At 40.4% G+C, this 20,490-nt stretch overlaps 1 protein-coding gene across 4 annotated transcripts in view; it reads right to left on the bottom strand.

Moving 5' to 3' along the window:
• Positions 1 to 20,456, bottom strand: part of FAM184A (family with sequence similarity 184 member A) — a 137,722-nt gene extending 117,266 nt beyond the window's left edge. For 3 of the 4 annotated variants that reach the window (XM_049899929.1, XM_049899919.1, XM_049899950.1), the window contains exon 1: positions 19,816 to 20,456. In XM_049899929.1, coding sequence (XP_049755886.1) covers positions 19,816 to 19,983 — 168 coding nt within the window. In that variant the 5' untranslated portion in view covers positions 19,984 to 20,456. Of the gene's footprint in view, positions 1 to 14,014; positions 14,040 to 19,815 lie in introns of those variants that run through there. The other variant, XM_049899939.1, reaches the window with a different exon arrangement.
• Positions 20,457 to 20,490: the final 34 nt, after the last annotated feature.

Below are 20,490 nucleotides of genomic sequence, written 5' to 3' on the forward strand. Positions count from 1 at the left end.
CTTGGGGTGGTCAACACCCAAAATGGCCTTCAGTGATCTCTGACTCCTGGTATTCAAACTTTGTGTAGTCTCCTCCTCTGCCGTACCAAGATTGGTCTATGTGACCAAAAGAATACAGCAAAAGTGATATGTTATTCCAAGATTGCACAATTATGCTATGGAAACACTGCGGGTTTCCTCTCTCGGCTTAGATCACTTGCTATGGAGAAGCCCACACAGTGAAGAACTGAAGCCTCCTGCTAACAATCATGTGCGTGAACTCAAAGGTAGAATCTCCAGCTCCAGTCAGTTTTCAGAGACTACAGCCCAGGCCAACAGTTTGTCTACAACCTCATGAAAAACCCTAAGCCAGAACCACCCTGCTAAGCAACATTTGGATTCCTGAACCTCAGAAATTGTGTGAGATAGTGTTAAGCTGCTAAATTTGAGGATAACTTGTTACACAGCAATAGATAATACATGGCCTTCTTTTATTCCTATTGCAGTTGACATCAATATCCATTTAGTCTTCATTCATTCACTTAACAAATATATAAGTACCTACTATGTGACAGATATCTGTCATCCCCAATCATTACAAAATCCATTACAAGTTTATCTCAAATCTCCTTTCTCTCTCTACCACCACAGTCCTAATTCAGGCCCCTATCATTTCCCAATCAACTTCCTTGATTCCCATCTGTCCTTGTCAAGAATGATCTATTTAACACATGGAGAAGCTGCATGTATATGAGAGTTAAAGTGGCAGAACCAAGAGAAAGTTCTCTCAAGAATCGAATGACCCTAGTATCTTTGTAGACAAATAACTTAAGCTTGATAGTCTTTAGATAGTGTCAGTAATATAGAAAGCAGTTTGTGACCCAGTGTGTACAGATGAAGAAGGAGACAATTGTGGACAGTTCAGAGAGACAACATGATGTAGTGCAGAAATAATGAGTGACCAGACAAAATTGGATTATATGATTTTGTAGAGAGCCATATATGCCCATGTATTAATTTTCTACTGCTGCTTAACAATTTACCACAAACTTAGTGGCTTAAAACAACACACTGTATTTTTTTATCTTACTGTCCTGGAGGTCAGAAGCCTTAAATGGGTCTCACTGGGCTAAAATCAAGGAGTTGGAAGGGTTGTGTTCCTTCTGGAGGCTTTTGGAGAGAATCCATTTTCTTGCTTTTTCCAGCTTCTAGAAGCCACCTGTATTCCTTGGCTTGTGGCAGCACCCCTTCCATCTTCAAAGCCAGCAATGGCTAATCAAGTCTTTCTCACATCACATCACTCTGACACTGACTCTCGAGCCTCCCTCTTTCACTTATAAGGATCCTCGTGATTACACTGGCCCCATCTGATGATCCTTAACTTTATCACACCTGCAAAGTCCCTTCTGCCATGTAAGGCAACATATTCACAGGTTCTGGGGATTAGGATGTTGACATCTTGGGAGGGGGAGCATTATTCTGCCTGCCTGAGTTCCATGATTTTCCCCAGTAATGCTCTGCAACCCAGAAACAAAAATAGCGAAAACAAGTAACAGGACTGAACACTAACATGAGGCAAAAGGTTAAAGATACCTAGGCTCCTAGAGAGACCAATATTGAAGTGACAGATTTGACTTGGAACCCTGGTGGCACAATGATTTAAGAGTTCGGCTGCTAAGCAAAATGTTGGCAGTTCGAATCCATCAGCCACTCCTTGGCAACTCTATAGGGCAGTTCTACTCTGTCCTATAGGGTTGTTAAGAGTCAGAATCAACTCTACGGCAACGGGAAAGGCTTGGCTTTAGATCAAACTCTTATTTATTCTAGGCCAGTTAACTTTTTTAACTCCCTCATTTATAGGGAGTTACACCTATTTGAGTACACCTACTGAAGCTTTTATATTAGTTATTTTCTGACAATCACCAGGGGATTGGGACAAGAAAGTACGGACAGGTATGAACACACTCTACTATTAAAAGCACTGAAAATGCACATTGTTCTAAGTCATTTAAGGAAATCACATGTCAGGTGAGAAACCAATAAGCTTAACTGCCCAAGAGAGAGTATATATTTTAATGAATAGGTTTATAGAAGGTTCTTTTTTTTTTTGCATAAGGTTAATGCAGAAAGATCCAACCAAATGTGCTGTAGCCTTAGAGAACAAAAGATTTCTAGTTATCTTTAGTTACTTAGACAAAGGCTTTATTTAACAAAACCAACTCCCACATTGACAGTTTGTGCTGGGAACAAAAGAGCTGCAAACATATTTAAGCAAATGATGAATATACAAGATAAAAACTTTATTATAATTGAAATAACATATTTTTAAAGCTTTCACTCCATGCTGTGGAATAATTTATACCTTTTACTGACCTAAGGCGATGTGAAAGATTCAAGTTTCAGATTATGCGGATTACAATTAACACACAACGAGAGAATGTGACTGCAATTTTATCCCATGCTTATGATTATGGGGTGCTGCTAGGAGAATGGCAACTCACACAAAAGGTGACTGTTCCTGCCCCCACGATCCCGCCCACTCCTCTCCCATCTGAGGGTGTTTAGGGAGATAATAAGAGTCAAAGTCACACTTATGTGAGGGTGTTTGGGGTGGTAATAAGAGTCATAGTCACACAGGCCCAAGACAACAGCTGAGAAACCAAAGCAGGGGCTAAGTAAAAAACAAAGGCAAAGTTCTGTATCCATTTTTAGATACTGTATGTGCTGCTTAACCTTTACTTTTGATAGCTGTGGTCCTTTATAACGTAGAATTTTATCTCCATCAATAGAGAAAATATATACAAGAAACATGCTTGATTGTTAGAGACTATGTCAAGAGAGGCTGAACCAAGGGGAACAGGCCTATGGAGAGAGTAAGAATTGGCATTTATTGGCCTGCTCTCCTGAGTTACCTCATGCAATCTTTACGATAATTCTGCGTAGTAGGCTTTGTTATTCTCATTTTGCAGATAAGGATACTGAGGCTCTGAGAGGTTAAAACACTAAGCCCACACACTAGTAAGAGGTGAAACTGAAATTCAAACTGGTGTCTTTTTTGTCTGTAATATAGTCAAATCTTTACTATTCCCTTTGTAGATGATTCATGGTAGCTTTATTTAATGATTTGTTAATTTTGGTGTGCATCTTTAAATAAAAAAAGAACATATCCCTTGTTATGGATTTTGTCCCTCAAAAATATGTCAACTTGGCTAGGCCATGATTCCCAGTACTGTGTGATTGCCCACCACTTTGTCCTCTGATGTAATTTTCCTATGTGCTGTAAATCCTATCTCTGTGATGTTAATGAAATCAGATTAGAGGCAGTTATGTTAATGAGGAAGGACTCAATCTACAAGATTAGGCTTTGTCTTAAATCAATCCCTTTTTGGGGGTATAAAAGAAAGAGGTCAGTAGAGAGACAGGAGGACTCCATACCACCAAGAACAAGAGCCAGGAGAATAGCACGCCCTTTGGACCCAGGGTCCCTGCGTTGAGAAGCTCCTGGACTGGGGGAAGATTGATGGCAGAGAGAAAAAGCCTTCCCCTAGAGTTGGCACCCTGAATTTGGACTTCTAGCCGCCTAGACTGTGAGACAATAAATTGTTTATTAAAGCCATCCACTTGTAGCATTTCTGTGATAGCAGCACTAGGTAACTAAGATATCCCTGTATACCTAGAATAATATCAATATCACATTTAACACAATTAATAATAATCCCTTAATATCATCTAATACGTCCATACTCAAATTTCCTTGGCCACTCTTATTTTTTATTATAATATTTTACTGTGTTTTTGGTGAAAATTTACACAGCCAATTAGGTTTCTATTTAACAATTTCTATACATTTTGTTCAGTGACATTGGTTACATTTTTCACAATGTATCAACACCCTCACTATTTCCCTTCTGGCTGTTCTGTTTCCATTCATCTTGCTTCCCTGCCTTCCCTTTATCTTTCTCACCTTTGTTTTAGGGTAAATGTTGACCATTCGGCCTGATATAGATTTTTTTAAAGGGGCATAGTACTCACAGGTAATACTATTTTATGAGCCAATCTGTTATTTAGCTGAAAGGTGACCTCTGGGTATGGTTTCAATACAAAGTAAAAGGTATCTCAGGGCAGTAGTCTCGGGGTTCCTCTAGACTCTACCAGTAAGTCTGGCTTTTTTTTTTTTTTTTTTTTTAAGAATTTGACTTTGTTCTACATTTTTCTTCCATTCTATCTGCGACCATCTATTGTGCCCATTGTCAGGACAGTCAATAGTGGTGGCCAAGCACCATCTAGTTATTCTGGTCTCAGGATAGATGAGGGCATGGCTTCTGCAGGCTATTAGTCCTCTAGACTAGTTTTTTCTTTTGAGTCTTTGGTTTCCTTCTTTCTCTTCTGCTTCAAATGAGTAGAGACCAATAGTTGTACCTTAGATGGCTGCTCGCAAGCTTTTAAGACCCCAGACCCTACTCGTCAAACTAGGATACAGAATATAAAGGTTATGACTCATGTTATGCCAACTGACTGAATTGTCCCACGAGACTATGGTTCTAAGCCTCCAAATCCAGTAAACCAATCCTACACGGTGTTTGATTATGTCTAGGAAGCACCTATAACTGCACCCCTTATGTGCTTTATTATATATGAATATATATGCAGCACAGATAGAAAAATACGCCTACATACATATACACACATATGGTTCCTGTAATGTAACCACACCCACATTTTTTGTTATTGCTATTGTTGTTACTGTGTATGTTACAGCATTTACCAAAAACGTCCTTTATTCTTGTGTACTTCTTAATGTCATCATTTACCTTAGTCAAGTCATGCATACTTCACTCACATTCGGTATTGCCTTTCCCATCACCAAAAATAACAAGCGTCTACTATCTAAAGAGTGACAACCACTGCCTTCCCTCCCATCCCTGGTAATCACCAATGAATACTTTTCTGCATATATACCTATTCTTGTCTTCTTATAACAATCCGATATATATAATATTTGTTCTTTTATGATTGCTTTATTTCACTAGAATAACGTTCTCCAGATTCATCTACATTATAATACATTTTGAGAACTCATCATTATTCTTTACAGCTGAATAGTATCCAATTGTATGTCTGTACAACATAACGTTTATCCATTTACCAGCTGACGAGACCTTAGGCTGTTCCCATCTTTTTATTATTGTGAATAATTCTGCAATGAACAGAGGTGTGTCCGACTGGCATCCTTCTAACTCACTGAACCACATCTTTTGACCTATTTAGCAGGCACTGCTTCCTGACTGGCCCATGTGGGGTCTAGGAATATGGCTCTCTCGCCTGCCCATGAGACACCTAAACCTTACACAGATCCATTAACTCCTGATCATAAGATTGAAATTTCTCTTTAATTTCTGCTGCCTCTAGCCCCTAGCCAAATCTGTTACAGATATTTGTAACCAGACAATGTGTCAACTGAGGCAGCATTATTCTTGAAAACCTTATTAAAAACGAAGCTGAACGGCATTAGTACAGCTCCTTTATCTAGGAAAATCAGTTATGTAAATTCTACCCCAAATAAATAAGCCAAATAGAAAAGCTTCCCATAATTATATATTTAAAGTTGCCAAATTAATCTTATTAATATGCTCACCTACTTTATTCCCGTTTTTCATATCATGCTTGGTAAAGTACAAGGTGAGCGGAAAAGAGGAAGACCCTCAACAGGATAGACTGACACAGTGGCTGCAACAATGGGCTCAAGCATAACGACTGTAAGGATGGCGCAGGACCGGGCAGTGTTTTGTTCTGTTGTGCATAAAGTTGCTATGAGTCGGAACCGACTCGACCGCACCTAACGAGAACAACTTTATTCTGGTCAAGTTTTCTAAAAAGTCTATTGGCAAAAATGAGGAAAATATATAGTCCAAAAATGGGATAGTAAACTATTAGTATTAAATATCTTTCATGGACTGGGCATTCAACAAAAGTTTACCAGGTAAACACATGGACCTACATGCTCTATTTTAGTTATATCTAAATATATCTTCTTTTCCTATTCTGAGTAGACCAACATTAAACACATACACATATCTCACCACAAATACACAGCTTTCCCCTAAATTCCATGTACATTGTTTATACAGTGTTTCACTAGGCAAAATATCTATGAATAAGAATACTATTGAGTATTTTGATTATGAAATGTTTTCTGAAAGAAATGAGATTCTGTTAAGACTGCTTGAAGAGGAAAAAGATGAGAAATGCAAATACATGTGAACACAGGTATCTATTCAGCAAAATAAACTAAATCTGCCCAACCAGAAAATTCAAATGTCTGGAATTTGTGTGTATTCAAACCTTGCACTTCATTTTGTAAGAAATGGAGACAGGGCAAATAAATAAGGAAATAACAATTTATAGAAATCAAATTTTAGCTTTTGCCATAAGATTAAAATAGATTTGGCCTAATCTCCTTTACTTATGCTAATGACTATAACAATGATCTGCAGGTGATGAAGGGCTCCAATGTTGTTTATGAATGTATGAGTCCTCAGATGGCACAAACAGTTAAGTGCTCAACTACTAGCTAAAAAGGTTGGGCTTTGAATGCGCCCAGAGGTACCTTGGAAGACAGGCCTGGCAATCTGCTACTGAAAGGTCACAGCCTGGAAAACCCTATGGAGCAGTTCAACTTTGCATACAGCGGTAGCCATGAGTTGGAATTTACTCCACAGTAACTTACAACAATAACAACATGGTTTAAATCTATTATTTTGGAAGGTGGAAAATTATTAATCTCATGGTAACTTCTGGTTGGAGGCCCTGGCTAGTGCAAATGGTTAACACGCTGGGCTGCTAAGTGAAAGGAGATCCAGAGGCTTCTCAGAAGAAAGACATGGCAAGCTACTTACAAAAACCAACCATTAAAAACCCTACAGACACCACAAAGGATAAGGAAGGACACTATATAATGGTTAAAGGGACAATATACCAAGAGGACATAACCATATTAAATATTTACAGACCCAATGACAGGGCTTCAAGATGCATAAAACAAACCAACAGCACTGAAAAGCGAAATAGACAGCTCCACAATAACAGTAGGAGACTTCAACGCACCACTTTCAGTGAAGGACAGGACATCCAGAAAGAACCTCAATAAAGACATGGAAGTTCTAAATGCCACAATCAAGCAACTTGACCTCATAGACATATACAGAACACTCCACCCAACAGCAGCCAAGTGGAACATTCTTTAGAATAGACCACATATTAGGTCATAAAGCAAGCCTTAGCAGAAATGAAAACATGGAAATATTACAAAGCATCTTCTCTGACCATACAGCCATGAAAGCAGAAATCAATAACAGAAAAAGCAGGGAAAATAAATTAAACACTTAGAAACTGAACAACACCTTGCTCAAAAACTACTGGGTTAGAGAGAAAGTAAGGACAGAATAAAGAAATTCATAGGATCCAGTGAGAATGAAAACACTTCCTATCAGGACCTTTGGGACACAGCTAACACAGTGCTGAGAGGTCAATTTTTAGCAATAAATGCACACATCCAAAAAGAAGAAAGGGCTAAAACCAAAGAATTATCCATAAAACTTGGACAAAGAGAGCAACAAAAGAAACCCTCAGATACAAGAAAGCAAATAATAAAAATTAGAGCAGAATTAAATGAAATAGAAAACAGAAAAAAAAATTAAAAAGAGTTAACAAGACCAAAAACTAATTTGGAAAAATTAACAAAATTGATAAATCATTGGCCAAACCAACAAAAGAAAAACAGGAGAGGAAGCAAATAGGCCGTAAAAGAAATGAGATGGGTGATATCACAACAGACCCAACTGAAATGAAAAGAATCATATCAGATTACTATGAAAAAGTGGTACTCCAACAAATTTAAAAACATAGAAGAAATGCACAAATTTCTAGAAAGAGGCTACCTACCTAAACTAACACAAACAGAGGTAGAACAACTAAATGAACCCACAACAAAAGAAGAGCTTGAAAAGGTCATTAAAAAACTTCCAACAGAAAAAAAAGCCCTGGCCCTGACAGCTTCACTGGAGAACTCTACTAAACTTTCAGAGAAGAGTTAACACCATTACTACTAAAGGTATCTCAGAGTAGAGAAAAAGACGAAATACTCCCAAACTCATTCTATGAAGCCAGCATATCCCTGATACCAAAACCAGGTAAAGACACCACAAAAAAAGAAAATTACAGACCCATATCCCTCATGAACTTAGACACAAAAATCCTCAACAAAATTCTAGCCAACATAATTCAACAATATATCAAAAAAAATAATTCACCATGACCAAGTGGGATTCATACCAGGTACGCAGGGATGGTTCAACATCAGAAAAACAACCAAAGGAATCCATCATAGAAATAAAACAAAGACAAGAACCATATGATCTTATCAACTGATGCAGAAGAGGCATTTGACAAAGTCCAATGCCCATTCATGATAAAAAAAAAAAACTCTCAGCAAAATAGGAATAGAAGAAAAATTCCTCAACACAATAAAGAGCATTTATACAAAACCAACAGTCAACATCATCCTAAATGGAGAGACTCTGAAAGCATTCCCCTTGAGAACATGAACCAGGAAAAGATGCCCTTCATCACCACTCTTTTCCAACACTGTGTTGGAGGTCCCAGCCAGAGCAATTAGGCTAGATAAAGAAATAAAGGGTATCCAAATTGGTAAGGAAGAAGTAAAAATATTTCTGTTTGCAGATAACATGATCTTATACACAGGAAACCCTAAAGAATCCTCAAGAAAACTACTGAAACTAATAGATTTCGGCAAAGTATCAGGATACATGATAAACATACAAAAATCAGCTGGATTCCTCTATACCAACAAACAGAACATCAAAGAGGAAATCACCAAATCAATATCTCCAAAAAAGGGGTGAGGACGCCAATTCTGACAGACTTTGTTAATAAGTCCTTCTCATTCGTAAGTGGCCTGCAGGATAGAAACTTTCTGTGGTAAAAAAAAATAAGTATGGTATTAGGAATTTTCATTATTCACATCAGTCTAATTTCATGGCATAATGTTCAAGTTTATCTGGATGCTCATAGGTAATAGCAGTTTTTTAAAATATCATAATATCAATTAAAAGGACAAAATAATAGTAGTTTACCCAATACTTCCTCAACCTCCATTTCTTTCTCTTGCCATTCAGAAGCTAGGAGGTTTTACAGACCCAGCTTACTCTTCACTCTCATCTCAAATTCGAGAAATAAAAATTTTTTAACTACCCATAATTCTAAGAATTAAAGTACACAGAATTTACTTATGAATTCAATTAAACTGAACAGATTACTTCAATCACATATTCCTGGTGAATCTTCATGCTTTACATCACTTATTAAGAGATTAGCAATTAGAACATAGCAAAGAGTCTCGTAAACAAAAAAAAAAAAAAAAAAGAGAGAGAATGAGACTGATAAGAACTGAAAAACTTCCAACTTACTCCTTCAGGAATGGGGTCTAAGCAACAAACCAATTCAGAAAGCCAGCATTTAAGGAAAAATGTTTAAAATAATGACAGAAGTAACTTTCACACCAAGTACTCACTAAATCAATGTAATTAAAAAATTTTAAGTGTGGAATGACTAAAGTTGTTACTCAAAACAGGAAAATATTATGACATTTAACTAAGAATACCAAAAACAAAACAAAACAAAAAAAACTCCATTACAAATTTACCAAAGCCACAGCTACAAACTATAAAAAAAAAAAACCTATAAATCCCAAAGGTTCTTCAATATATAGGAGGGGAATATTGGTTTCACTCTCATCAAAAGTCTGTGACTCACAACTGGACTAAAACAAAAGCAAAGCACTTTCCTGAATACAACCAAATGCTCTGAAGGCCAGAATAGCAGGGATGGGGTTTTGGTGATCATGGTTTCAGGGGACACCTAGGTCAATTGGAATAACAAAATGTATGAAGAAAACGTTCTGCACCCCACTTTGGTGAGTGGTGTCTGGGGTCTAAAAAGCTAACAAGCAGCCATCTAAAATGCATCAACTGGTCTCAACCCACCTGGAGCAAAAGAAAATGAAGAACACCAAAGACTCAGGAAAAATATGAGCCCAAGAGAAAGAAAAGGCCGCATAAAGCAGAGATTCCATCAGCCTGAGACCAGAAGAACTACAATGGTACTCGGCTACCACTGATGACTGCCCTGACAAGGAGCAGAACAGAGAATCCCTGAGGAAGCAGGAGAGCAGTGGGATGCAGATCTCAAATTCTCATAACAAGCCCAGATTTAATGGTCTGACTGAGACTGGAGGGACCCCAGAGGACATGGCCCCCGGACCTCTTGTTAGCCCAAGACTGGAACCATTCCTGAAGCCAACTCTTCAGACATGGATTGGACCGGACTATAAGATAGAAAATGACACCGGTAAGAAATGAGCTTCTTGGCTCCAGTAGACACATGAAACTATGTAGGCAACTCTGGTCTGGAGGCAAGAGGAGAAGGCAGAGGGGGACAGGAGCTGGTTGAATGGGCACGGGGAATACAGTGTGGAGAGAAGGAATGTGCTGTCTCATTAGGGGAAGAGCAGCTAGGAGTACGTACCAAGGTGTGTATAACTTTCTGTACGAGACTGACTTGATTTGTAAGCTTTCACTTAAAGCACAATTTAAAAAAAAAGTCTCTAATTCAGATGGTAAGTAAAACATAGTTTCAACATGGACAAAAACACAACTCTTACGAAGTGAATGGTAACATTAGTAAGAAAGAAGGCAGACAAGGGAAAAGAGACCTGTTAGCGTAGCTGTCTCTCTCCTAGATCAATCCAGAGACCTGGGTTGGAGTCCAGACTCTGCCAGTGACAAGCTGTGTAATCATCAAATGAACTCGGACCTCTGCTTCTATACCTATAAAAACGAGAGGCTTAGGCTGGTCAGAAACTAAGGTTCCTTCCAGCTCTGAACCTTTTTACTCTAAAGGAAACCCCCACAGAGTAGCTAGTCCAAAGGCCTACTGGACCACATGAACCACAGCCTACATGACCCCAATATCAGAACACCTGGATGGTGCCTGGCTATCACTATCAACCACTCTGACTGGAATTACTACACAGGATCCCAGACAGAGTGGGAGAAAAATGTTGAACAAAAACTCAAATTCACAAAAAAGACCAGACTTACTGGTCTGACAAAGACTGGAGGAACCCCTGAGACTCTGGCCCTAAGACACTCTTCTGACCTGGAACTGAAGCCATTTCCAGAGACCACCTTTCAGTCAACCAATAGACAGGCCCCCAAAATAAACAATAATACCCAAGAGGAACGCTTTCCTTAGAACAATCAATTATAGGAGATCAAAAGGACAACATTTGCCTAAAAGCAAAGCTGAGAAGGCAGGAAAGGGTAGAAAAGCTGGATGAAATGAAACAGGGAACTCAGGGCAGAAATATAGAGAATGCAGACACGTTGAAGGGAATGCAACCAATATCATGGAATACTTTATGCACAAACTATTGAATGGGAAAGTAATTTGCTCTGTAAACTTTTACCTAAAGCACAATAAAAAATTAAATAAAGGAAACCCATATATAAGTTTTCTGACAATTAATTAATAGAATATCATGCTTCTGTACCCGTTACTAAAATACATGAAACTAATTCAAACCACTGAACTATGACTAAAAAGTTACATCCAAGCTAGTGCATAATAGAAAGGCAAAGCTGCAACGTCAGAAAGGAGATTAAAAAAACATGGTGCATTTGGTATATGCTAAGCTGAAACACACAGCTAGCCAACTGTTAAGTTTTTTGAGACTACTAACAATTCTAGTTAAAAAGCCCGAATAATAACCAAAACTGAATATTATGAAAGGGTATCTAGGTATTCAAACAAACCAATTAGTAAAAAGTCAGTTGTCACTTTTAATGCAGAGAAAACCACCTGATGATTGTTTGAAAATTTCAGTGGCTTTGGTATTATATGAATGTATTTTCATTCTGGGTACAGAAAAAGCAGAGCTAGTACTAATGATTGATAATAAGACTATTATATATTTGCCAGGCAACTGGTATACCAATTACATCCAAACAGTATAAATGAAATGACAAATAGCATTTATATTTCAGACAAAGTATATTACATTTTTATATAAAAAATGAAAGTATCTTATGAAATAATATAGCTTTTTAAAGCAACCAATAAACATTTAAATGTTTAATAGTAATTTAACTCAGTTGAAATGATCTATTAAGCCAGAAGAGTACCAGACACAATTTCTCAAAAATATTTCCTTCTACTGTATAACAAAGTTACCACCAGTTTAGTGATGCTAAACACAGAGAACACAAAGAAACTACTTTCTACTCTTAGCAACCTTATACTATAGTTATGTCTGTAAGTGATAACTGGATTTAACTATATCAAAAGCTCCATCAACTAAAGAGGCATTTGATGAGCAGCTAACCTAACAGGATAGTAAAAAGGAAGTTTCTACTGATAACCAACGAGAACAGAAATGACATTCCAAATCAAGTGCCAGATCATTCTCAAAATTTCAAAGGCGGCAGTCCAAAGAGGTGCGTTAAGGTGTGTTGCCTTCTACTCCAACACTAGTGAGAGGGTCTTTGAGATTACAGAGGAGGGTTAACAAGTGCTCTTCCCTCCAAGGGTGGAGGCTGGATATGGATGTTAAAGCCTAGGGAAAGAGGTTTTGATGGAACAAGTTAAAGAGCTTGATACGTGCCTCGTGCATTTTGTTGAAGAACATACTGAACTGGCATTTGATTCATCAGTGAGAAATCTATAGAATGAGATGCAGGCTGAAGTGGCAATCAAAGAAGAGATGGCTGAATTAGGACCACTTTCAGAATGAGTCTGGGAAAGAAGGAGTGTTTCCTATGGAGGACAAAGGGGTCCTGTGAGAGAGAGACAGAGCAAGCCAGTGTTGAGTACCATGGACTCATCTAAGAAGGCTACCTGCAGCTTGAATAGACCTCAGTAAAATGAAAATGAAGGTGCTGCGAGATCCTAGAAGCTGAGGAAGCAACTAGCCAGAATACAGTAAGAATTCTCTGTCAAGGAACTTGAGATAAGAAATTTCAAACGATGGAGCTAGAAATAGGAGACCCACAAGTTAAAGAATGAGCTTTACACGTCTGCTAAATCAGAAGCAGAGGTTTGGGGACCATGGTTTCAGGGGACATCTAGGTCAACTGGCATAATAAAAACTTTTAAGAAAACATTCTACATCCCATTTTGGAGACTGGTGTCTGGGGTCTTAAACGCTAGCAAGCAGCAACAATTGGTCTCAACCCACCTGGAGCAAAGGAGAATGAAAAACACCAAACACACAAGGTAAGTATGAGCCCAGGAGTCAGAATGGGCCACATAAATCAAAGACTACATCATCCTGAGACCAGAAGAACTAGATGGTACCCAGCTACAACCAATGACTGCCATGACAGGGAGCACAAGAGAGAATCCCTGAAAGAGCAGGAGAGCGGTGGGATGCAGACCCCCAACTCTAGTAAAAAGACCAGACTTAATGGTCTGACTGAGACCAGAGGGACCCCAGAGGTCATGGTCCCCAGACCTTCTGTTAGCCCAAGACAGGAACCATTCTCAAAGCCAACTCTTCAGGCAGGGATCAGACTGGACTACAAGACTGAAAATGATACTGGTGAGAAGTGGGCTTCTTGGATCAAGGAGACACATGAGACTATCTGGGCAGCTCCTGTCTGGAGGGGAGAGGCGAAGCCCGAGGGGGAGAAAAGCTGGCTGAATGGACATGGAAACACAGGGTGGAGAGAAGGAGTGTGCAATTTCATTGAGGGGAGAGCAACCAGGAGTATATAGCAAGGCGTATACAAGGTTTTACATGAGAGACTGACTTGATTTGTAAACTTTCACTTAAAGCACAATAAAAATTAAAAAAAAAAAAATCTGCTAAGTCTACAAAGGAGCCCTGGTGGCAAAGCAGTGAAGAACTCGGCTGCTAGCTGCTAACCAAAAGTCTACAAAAGCAATTAAGTTACCTTACCATGCACTAATCAAATAAAAGTTCACTGTTCCTCTTTCCTCTCTTGCCTTCTTCCTTGTCCAACTCTGGAAGAATCAGAAACCAGGACTGACAAAACAAAGGAGGAGAAAAGGAAAAGCTAGGCAAGAAGAAAAAAACTCCCCTTTCCCCAACAAGAGGTTTCGCCCTTGTAATTAGCAAAGGTGGAGAGTGGGGGTGGGCGTAGAAGTTTCATCTTTAAATCAGGTTTGGTCTGGAGTTTTTGTTTGTACTGGGCATTTTAATTAACAAATTGAGACTTTGTAGGGTTATTGAAGGATGATCTGTATTATCCAAGGGAAACCAGAAAAGTCAAGTTCATCCACAGGCAGGAGATGAACCAGCTTCAGAGTAAACTAAAAGGGACAGTGAAGGACAAAAATAAAACTGTTTTATAGTTACATTCTACAAGTCCTGCTTTTCAAACTTACCTCACCTTACCAGTTGCTGGAAGTCAGCGTAACGGACAGTACAGAAGTACACAGGTGTGATCTTACAAAACATTCTCAGCCTGCTCTCAGATAACAATTCCAAAAATGTACCACATGACTCAAGAATCTAGTATTAATTCTAAAAAATTGGCATGAGTGACTTAAATAAGACAGACTTCCTTTAAAAACCAAAGACTGTATCTTGCTCCCTGCAGTATCTCTAACACTTAGCAAAGTATCACATACATGTTGTTGCTGTTGGGTGCTGTCAAGTCGGTTTCGACTCATAGCGACCCTATGCACAACAGAATGAAACACTGCCCGGTCCCGCACCATCCTTAAAATCATTGTTATGCTTGAGCTCATTGTTGCAGACACTGTGTCAATCCACCTTGTTGAGGGTCTTCCTCTTTTCCACTGACCCTGTACCCTGCCAAGCATGATGTCCTTCTCCAGGGACTGATCCCTCCTGACAACATGTCCAAAGTATGTAAGACGCAGTCCTGCCATCCTTGCTTCTAAGGAGCATTCTGGTTGTACTTCTTCTAAGACAGATTTGTTCACTCTTTTGGCAGTCCATGGTATACCCAGTATTCTTTGCCAACACCACAATTCAAAGGCGTCAACTCTTCTTCGGTCTTCCTTATTCATTGTCCAGCTTTCACATGCATATGATGCGATTGAAAATACCACGACTTGGGTCAGGCGCACCTGAGTCTTCAGAGTGACATCTTTGCTCTTCAACACTTTGAAGAGGTCCTTTGCAGCAGATTTGCCCAATGCAATGTGTCTTTTGATTTCTTGACTGCTGCTTCCATGGCTGTTGATTGTGGATCCAAGTAAAATGAAATCCTTGACAACTTCAATCTTTTCTCCGTTTATCATGATGTTGTTCATTGGTCCAGTTGTGAGGATTTTTGTTTTCTTTATGTTGAGGTGTAATCCATGCTGAAGGCTGTGGTCTTTGATCTTCATTAGTAAGTGCTTCAAGTCCTCTTCACTTTCAGCAAGCAAGGTTGGATCATCTGCATAACGCAGGTTGTTAATGAGCCTTCCTCCAATCTTGATGCCCCGTTCTTCTTCATACAGTCCAGCTAGTCCAAGCTGGACCACATACATAAAAGGTGCTTAAAGAGCTGCTGTCTCCTTAGGAGAAGGTTGCTATGTTAGGCTCTTAGGAAATAGAATCTGAACAAATAAGTCTACAGCCAAGACTACTTTTTAGTCAGTTAAAAATATATTGAACCTTGCTGTTGTGTGCCGTCAAGTCTATTCTGACTCATAACAACCCTCTAGGACAGAGTAGAACTGCCCCATAGGGTTTCCTAGGCTGTAATCTTTATGAGAACAGATTACCAGGTCTTTTCTCTCCTGGGGCAGCTGGTGTGTTCAAACCACCGACCTACTGGTTAGCAGCAAAGCACTGACTATTGTATCACCAGGGCTCCTGTATTGAGCCTTCAAAACCCAAAACCAAACCCACTGCTGTCAAGACAACTCCAACTCATACCGACCCTAAAGGCCAGAGTAGAACTGCCCCATATGGTTTCCAGGGCTTTATGGAAGCAGACTGCCACATCTTTCTCCCGTGCAACAGCTGGTGGGTTCGAACTGCCAACCCTTGGGTTAGTGACAAAGCACTTAATCACTGTGCCACCAAGGCTCCTACACTGAGCCTTACCATGTGCAAACTTATAGAATACTTTCATGCTTATCTTTTTTGTACCTAGTCAAATCTCTGGAAAATGCATAATCTATTTTCAGTACTCTATTACAAAAAAAAAAAAAAAATTTTTATTACAATGAAGAATAAATGTGAAAACTTCAAACTTTGATATTCAAAACAGAAGAAAAATTACTATATACATTTTTAATGAGCTTTACAGGAAACCCTCAAAAGAAATACTGTGTAATGCTATTAAATACAGAATGGTTTATTTTCAAAAGACAGTATTTTTTAAAGAGATTATTCAGTATTTGTTGGCATATAATGTTTCTTTTCGGTAACAGCTCCACTTATTAAGAACCTACTATGTGCCTTAATAAGGAGCTCTAGTGGTGCAAGTGGTTAAGCCTTCAGCTGCTAATCAAAAGGTCAATGGTTCAAATCCACCCGCCGTTCCACAGGAGAAAGATGTGGCAGTCTACTTCTGTAGTGATTACAGCCTCTATGGGGCAGTTCTACTCAGCCCCACAGGGTTGCTATGAGTCCAAATAGACTCAGAGGCAACAGGGTTTTTTTTTTTTTTTTTTTAATGTGCCTCTACAATCCTCCAAGTTAGATATCATCATCCCTATTTTAAAGATTAGAAAACTGAGGCTCTGAAGTTAGACTTGTTCAAGGTGACACTACTAGTACGTGGTAGAGCTGGAGTTTAAACTCAAGACAGCGTGTCAGATTCCCAGGGCATGATCTTATATTGTTAACTATAGTGCCGCCAAGAGTTGAGTTCTACTGATTCGCTTCCAAAAGAGAAATAAAACCCTATTTTAACGGCTAACTTTATAAAGTCTAATTTTAAAATATAAGCTATTATCAACTTCCAACCCATAGTTCTATTAACATCCCTCTGCTAATATGAATTTATTAATAAGCTCTTCATGGGTGAAATATTCTATATAACAGATACTTGTAAAGTTTCTAACAATTGATATAGTACTCATGATGCCACTCTTATTGTATAGTAATTATTTACAATAAATGTACGTAACTGTAAAATTTGACAGTTTCCAAAATGGTGCATAAAGGAAGCAGGTTGTGTTGTATGTTTTCAGGAACTAAAGGGTATTGACTGCAACAGAGACCTGATTATCAAACTGCTTCATTCTCAGGCTTTATCTTAGTAACACAGGCAAGAGATAGGGGTGGGAGAGATCCTAGATACTTCAGTAGAAGTCAGAAGTTCTCAATCTAGGATGATTTATCTCCCAGTGAACATTTGGTATCATCCCCACTGTGAGGGGGGGCAGATGCTACTGGCATCTAGTGGGTAGCAACAGGGAGGCTGCTAAACACCATATTATACACAGGACACTCCCCACCTCCCACAACAAAGAATCACCCAGTCGAAAATGTCAACAGTGCCAAGGTTGAGAAACCCTAGTATAAAGGATTAAATGTTTCTGGCACTTAGCAGAGGGAGTGGCTAGGGTGTTTAGAGACAGTAACTACAAACACTAAATCAGAAAGAGAGTCCAACTAACACTCAGTAAAGATTAGATGCAGCACTCAAGCAGTGATAAAGGCACTGCCATGGGAGCAGCCTCCCGTCTCCTTAGATTTCAGGTGCGTAGTGTAAAGAGAGAAAGTGAGAGCAACTTCTCAATACTCCTACCTTTCCCAGTTGTGCTGAATTTTTTTTTTCTCATAAAAAAACAGGGACTGGAAAAAGCATAAATAAAAAGAAAGTTTAATGAGAAGAAGAGAAACAGCTTTTCTTAAGGTACTCAGTTCCATTACCAATATATTCATTCTATTACTTACAGCAGGACTATAGAGAGTGACAATCTAAAATAAGGACAATGGATGTTGTGACACATCATACGAGAAACTCAGAATGAATAAACATTCACGTGCTTCATTCTGGACATCAGTATTCTGAAGACCAAACACTACTTCAGGAAGCCTGGCTTTTATCCCCCAAAGACCTTCCTTTCTCTGAATCTAGGGGACTCTCTGTCACAAGAGGAAACAGTAAAAACTAAATACACAGCAACCTCTGAGATGGTGCTAACATAAAATAAAAGCAATAACCTTCACAAAATGTCGTTTTGCTTTGCATAATTGAGTTTTTTTTATTGTGCTTTAGGTGAAAATTTACAGCTCAAATTAATTTCTCATTCAAAAATTTATACACATATTGTTTTGTGATGTTGGGTGCAATCCCCACAATGTGATGGCATGCTCCGCCTTCCTACCCCAGTTTCCCTATGTCCATTTGTCTAGTTCCTATTCCTTCCTGCCTTTTTATCCTGCTTTTGGACAGGAACTGCTCATTTGGTCTCATATATTTGACTGACATAAGAAACACGTTCCTCATGTGTGTTATTTTTTGTTTAATAGGCCTGCCTCATCTTTGTCTGAAAAGCAGGCTTCAGGAATGGCTTCAGTTCTGGGTTAGCAGAGTGCCTGGGGGTCACAGTTTTGGGGGTTCCTCCAGTCTCTGTCAGACCAGTAGGTCTGGTCTTTGTATGTGACTTTGAATTCTGTTCTATGTTTTTCTTCCGCTTTGTCCGGGACTCTCTGTTGTCATCCCTGTCAAGGCGGTCGTCGGTGGTAGCTGGGCACCACATATAATTGAGTTTTACTGTTATGGACCTGTGCTTCTTCCTTTGCTCCTCGCTTAAATTTTTTTACCCTTTTTTCATCCCTTTGTTCACCCCCATTTCCTTCCTTTCCTCTCTTCCAACTCTAATGTCCTACTTTACCGTTCTTAAAAGTGCCAACTGGTAACGGGGTTATATAATGAGAATTTTGGAGTTGGAAGAGAGGCCTTTGGAGATTATCAAGTTGTAAATCTTCACAACACCCATCTCTCTTACACATACCACCACTCCTAACAAGTGGTTAGCAGACTCCTCATCCCTACCCACTTTCAGAAACCACAAATCACTTCTCATTTAATGAGCATTGCTACACACCTAGTGAGATCTAGACATAGCAATATAATTGGCCTGAACTGCTCTTGCTTCATAGATATCAACCCTTTCTCATTTACTAAATTAGAGAAAAAAAGCTCAGTGGTTTAGGTACCATCCTAAATTACAGTTGGTCAAATTTACAGGACATACGTTCACTGAAAATTATCTTTTGATAAACTGAAATATTTAACTAAAAGCAGACAGTGTGATTCATCTAATAAGCCTTGACATTTTGTCAGATGAGGAATGACTCATTACATCCCCAAAATGGTCCGCAAGGTATGTTCTACCCTCCTACATTCCTCGGAAAGTTTCTTCTCCCCTTAACTACGTAGCCCATAAAAGAAACTGATTAATTCAGAGGATTTCGGGCCATACTAGGTAAATACGGTAACGGACTTCACACAGTGTAGCGTAACGCCTCACGGAGGCTTGGCTGATAGATGCATGAAAGCCAAAATAAAATGATTATTATAAATTATTATAGATTAAAGAATGTAAATCCTACTTTGTTCGGTGCTAGGTGCAAGTCACATAAACTCTGCCGTGCCGCTGAGCTATCCAGTTTTAATTACCATCGCCAGCGTTCCACCTAAGTTTGGACGGTTCTAGTCTCCGGCTGCTGCTTCCCCCAGGAGCCCCCCTTTAACCCTCCCGGTGCTCAGGGCGCGCCGCCTCCCCGCGGTCCTGGCCCCGCGCCGCGCCCCTTACCTTAGTGAGCTGAGCGATTTTCTTGCTCATTTTCAGGTGCAGGTCCTGGGTGTAGTCCATGCAGTGCCCCGCCTGGTGCGCGGCCGCCGGCGGGGGCGCGAATTTGGCCGCTCCGGCCGCGGAGCCGCCGTAATAGTGCTGCTGCCAGCTCATACCCGGGGTCGCCATCTTCTCGACAGACCCCGGCCGGGGGAACCTGTCCCCGCGCTCGGGGGACGGCCCGCGGAGCAACGGCGTCTGAGAGGCAAGAGCCGGGGCGGCTGCTTCCACACCCGACACTCGGCGCCTGTCAGCTTCCCCCGCAGGCGCCCTCCGGTCCGCGACCCCTCGGCCGCCCCCTTCCAGAGACAGGGCGGCCCCGCCAACCCGAGGCCGCGGGCGACACCTGCGCTGGGCAGACGCCCGGGGTCCGGAGGCGGCGGCGGCTGCCCGGACCAGGCCCGCTCTCGCCCTCCTCAGACCCCGCCTGGCGGGGTCGTTGTGGGTAGCGTGGCCGCGCGGGTCCCGCTCGCACGCGGCAGTAAGGATCCGGCGAGACGGCCGCCGCCGGGGCTGCGGAGGGAGGAGGAGACGGGGCGGGCTGCAGCGGCGGGAGGCGGGGACACGGAGGAGGACGCGGGAGCCGCGGAGTCGCCGTTACCGGGGCGCGCAGCCCGCGGGGCGCGCGGGGCCCGC

Source organism: Elephas maximus, chromosome 1, assembly GCF_024166365.1.
Source record: "Elephas maximus indicus isolate mEleMax1 chromosome 1, mEleMax1 primary haplotype, whole genome shotgun sequence".
Classification (NCBI taxonomy): domain Eukaryota; kingdom Metazoa; phylum Chordata; class Mammalia; order Proboscidea; family Elephantidae; genus Elephas; species Elephas maximus.